General features: G+C 29.8%; 1 protein-coding gene across 1 annotated transcript; it reads right to left on the reverse strand.

The window, feature by feature from the left end:
• Positions 1-2,140: 2,140 nt before the first annotated feature.
• On the reverse strand, positions 2,141-3,072 carry LOC123917277 (agamous-like MADS-box protein AGL80). The gene is made up of 2 exons (XM_045968955.1): positions 2,993-3,072; positions 2,141-2,638 (listed from the first exon to the last, which is right to left on the reverse strand). The coding sequence occupies exons 1-2, from the start codon at positions 3,069-3,071 to the stop codon at positions 2,223-2,225; spliced, it is 495 nt and encodes a 164-aa protein (XP_045824911.1). The 5' UTR covers position 3,072; the 3' UTR covers positions 2,141-2,222.
• Positions 3,073-3,630: the final 558 nt, after the last annotated feature.

Consider the following 3,630-nt stretch of genomic DNA (forward strand, 5'->3'; position numbering starts at 1 on the left):
GTCTCACATTGGTTGAAAGAGTTGAGGTTGAGCAACATATAAGTGAAATGACCCATAACCTTAATGCCTTAAAATTTTGGATGAATGTGCGGTGTTCAGTCTCGCCTGCGGTACCTAGCCCAATTTGACGATCTAACTTAGTGAGGCTCCCCCTCGTGTTCCAACAGCAGTATCAGTGTCTGGTTCGACTTGATGAGATATACTGAGATATATCAAGCGTGAGTTAAATGTGTTGGATTGCAGACGCAGAGAGTCTCACATTTGAGGAGATATGTTGATATATATCAAGTGTGAATTAAAATATACATTAGATTAAAAAAATTGAGGTTGAACAACATATTACTAAACTTAATGCCTTAAGATTTCGAGTGAAGATTGTGACATCCAACTCACTTATGTGGGTGCTCTTAGCCTAATATACATGTTGATCCAATTCAGTAAAACTTCTCCTTATGACCCAACATTATTCAACAAAACTTCAAAAATATTGAGTGTTCAATAACATAGGTGTAATTGATATATCAAGTAAATTCTAATGTGAATCACATTCATAAGTAGTGGTCTATCGTGGATCAATGTTTAAAAAATATTTAAAATTTCAAGGACGACATATGTCGTTGTTTGGAATTGTAATTTAATAGTCATCATCATTTTTTTGATTGAGATAATGACTTAAGTAATACAAGTTCTCGATTAAAACAACAGAAAATAAATATGCAACTCATATCGATTTGACGTCAATTATATCCATGTCTTCATTTCAAAAAAAAATTACCGTCATTGTTAAAATTCATGATAATTTTAAGTATATTGTTCCATGATTCACGGTGGTACCGCTCATCAATCAAACATTGTTGTAAATATAAAATGAGAAATGCTAAACCATAACCTCAAAACAATTTAAGAAAACAAAAATAGTATATTCAATATTTTGAAATTTTATAAAAGAATATATATATATATATATATATATATATATATATATATATATATATATATATATATGCTCATATCTCTTCTAAGTCTTGTTAATTCTTGGGAGATATGAGTATATTAGTTTATCTCACCTTTGAGTTTGTTTTTAAAATGATTCTCCGTTTCAAAAGAAAAATTTGATTTTTTTCTTTTTTACAATGAATTGGGAATCGAATCCATGACCTATAACATACTACCCAAACCCCTCACCACTAGACTAAATCTAGTGGCTTAGAAAAATTTGAAAATACATTCTTGTGACGAATCTATAATTCTAGGATTTTTATTTTATTTATTAAATCTTTTCTTTTTTTGACAGTATTTACTAAATCTTTTCTAAATTGCTGCAATTATATCAAACTATTTAAAGTTCATAATATTTCTAGCTAAGCATCTAATTAGAAAGAAATACGAAAATAATTGTGATATTCGATAATCACTTCCAATAGAAGAATTTAAGAAGATTTACCAATTTTTCAACTTGGAAGAGAATATAACTTTATTTTACAACTTTCAAATTAACGAAACCAAAATGAATGCCAAAACACTAATGACGGCCGCTAGTTAAGAAATAAAGATGGTGAGAAGTAGTTACTTGGTGAATTTCTCAATGTTGAATTTGAGGGAGGATATTAGAATATTGATAATTAGCCAAACACTCCCATTAGTAAGTGAACATTTTCATTAGTTTGATATATTTTGTTATTAAGTGATTAGTTAGTTAATTGTACTCATTTTACCATCTTTGATCAATATGAAACCTTATAATTTTTATTCTCTTTCAAGCTCTTATAGCTTGTGGATATGAATAAACTTTAAAGCTAATCTTGTTTAAAAACCCAACAAATAAGTCTCTATCGACTTTATTAATAATGATGAACAAGATTAGAAAAACAAATATAACTTGAAAAACAAAGAGTACATATTTTAACCACACATGCATGAAGACCAACGGTAGCATAATACAGAAAAGACACTAAAAGTCAAACAAAGACATATATAAACTGTCATAAATATTACTAACTCTCTTTTGAATAAAATATAAAGCAAAATTGTTTCAAAAAGTAAATGTATTTGGTCCAAAATTTAGATCAATTACATTTGACATTTAAAAACAATTTGTTTATATTTGATTCAGAATAGAGTAAAAGATAGTTTTCAAAGTAAATTAATATGAACTAGATAGATCAAACTTCGTTTGGTTAAGATATTTGGACTAGCTAGTCTATTGTAGTCATAGATTCAACTCAATTGTCGGTCTCCTCTTGGGCTTGACTCCATTCAATCCTCTGATCGACTTCCTTTATGTTAGTAACAATAAGCGAAGACAGATCTTCGAGATCACTCTCACTCACATTTCCATCGATTTCACCAGTTTGAATGAAATGATAAATTTGATTATTCATTTCCTTCTTCTTGGATTTGTCCTTTTCTTTCTTCAACTTCTCACGAGCTTTTTCTATGGATTGCCTCACATAGCCCTCATGATCCACCATCGATTTCCTTTGTTCTGATTCTGGAAAACTCCTAAACTTGTCCAACACCATTTGGACTTCTTCTTTTGAAGGACAAACCGTTGCTCGAGGATTGTTTTCATCGTAGATTATAGCACACACATTCGCTCCAGAAAGAGTGGTTATTTCATTAATCTTCTTACTTATACCTATTGAAAATCATAGCAACAATCAAGAAGAAAACTATGAGAAATGTAAAACTTAATTAAAATTTATACCAAGTGACACACAAAATTTTCAACTATTATAGATAAAATATAAATATTTTAGAGATCTATACCAAGAATAAATAGAGACCTTTTTTGTTTACAATTTTTTATAATATCAAAATGTGAGTACATCATTATAAGACATATAATAGTTTTGATTTTCTCAAGTATAAATAAAAAACCATAACTTAGTCAAAAAAAAAAACCATAACAAAACCACAAATGGTGATACTAATGTTCAAAAATCTCTATGAATGTGCTTTAAAGAAATTAAGGGAGAAGCTAATATCTAACCATTTTTCCTTTTTTGGAACGATGACTTCCTCTTCGAATCTTTAACTATGTATTCAAGTTCCATATTTCTACCCGTCATAGTTGTGATGACTGAACAGTTATGCTAAAAAATGATGTTTGTAATGTCTTTCTTATGCTATTTATATAAACATATTTTAGATACAACCGAGATGAGTTTAGAGCAAGTATTATTAGTGTGAGAAATTCAAAGACTTCATTAATTGTTGACTCACATTTATGGAGTTTGCTTTTTACATAAATATGCGCTCCTTCAATCCCTAAATATGCGCTCATTTTCAAGTTACTTGACTGGATGCATTAATGTTTTTTCAACCCTAATTAATATTAATAAATTGCTCTGTAATATGAAAATTCAATTGTATCGGAGAACCTGACTTCGATTCAAGTAATTAATGAGCTTTCCCTAAGACGTATCGTTCAAGAGAACCTGAGTTCGATTCTTGGTGGAAACTATTATTGGTTATATTTTCCTAACCTTGCGGTTGAATTCTGAATTATCGGAATCATCTTCCCTTGTGGTGAATGAACTTCCCCCAAGACAGATCGTTCGGAAGAACATGAGTTTGATTCCTGGTGGAAACAATTCTTAATCCCACTTTTCTAACCTCACGACCGAA

This window comes from Trifolium pratense, linkage group LG3 (genome assembly GCF_020283565.1).
Source record: "Trifolium pratense cultivar HEN17-A07 linkage group LG3, ARS_RC_1.1, whole genome shotgun sequence".
In the NCBI taxonomy this organism is placed as follows: Eukaryota; Viridiplantae; Streptophyta; class Magnoliopsida; order Fabales; family Fabaceae; genus Trifolium; species Trifolium pratense.

Bases quoted from the DNA above. Each gene is read 5' to 3' on its own strand.
- LOC123917277 (XM_045968955.1), bottom strand. From the start codon at position 3,071: ATGACGGGTAGAAATATGGAACTTGAATACATAGTTAAAGATTCGAAG. The intron at 2,639-2,992 runs GTTAGATATTAG...GATTTTCAATAG, and splicing joins GTTCCAAAAAAGGAAAAATG to GTATAAGTAAGAAGATTAAT.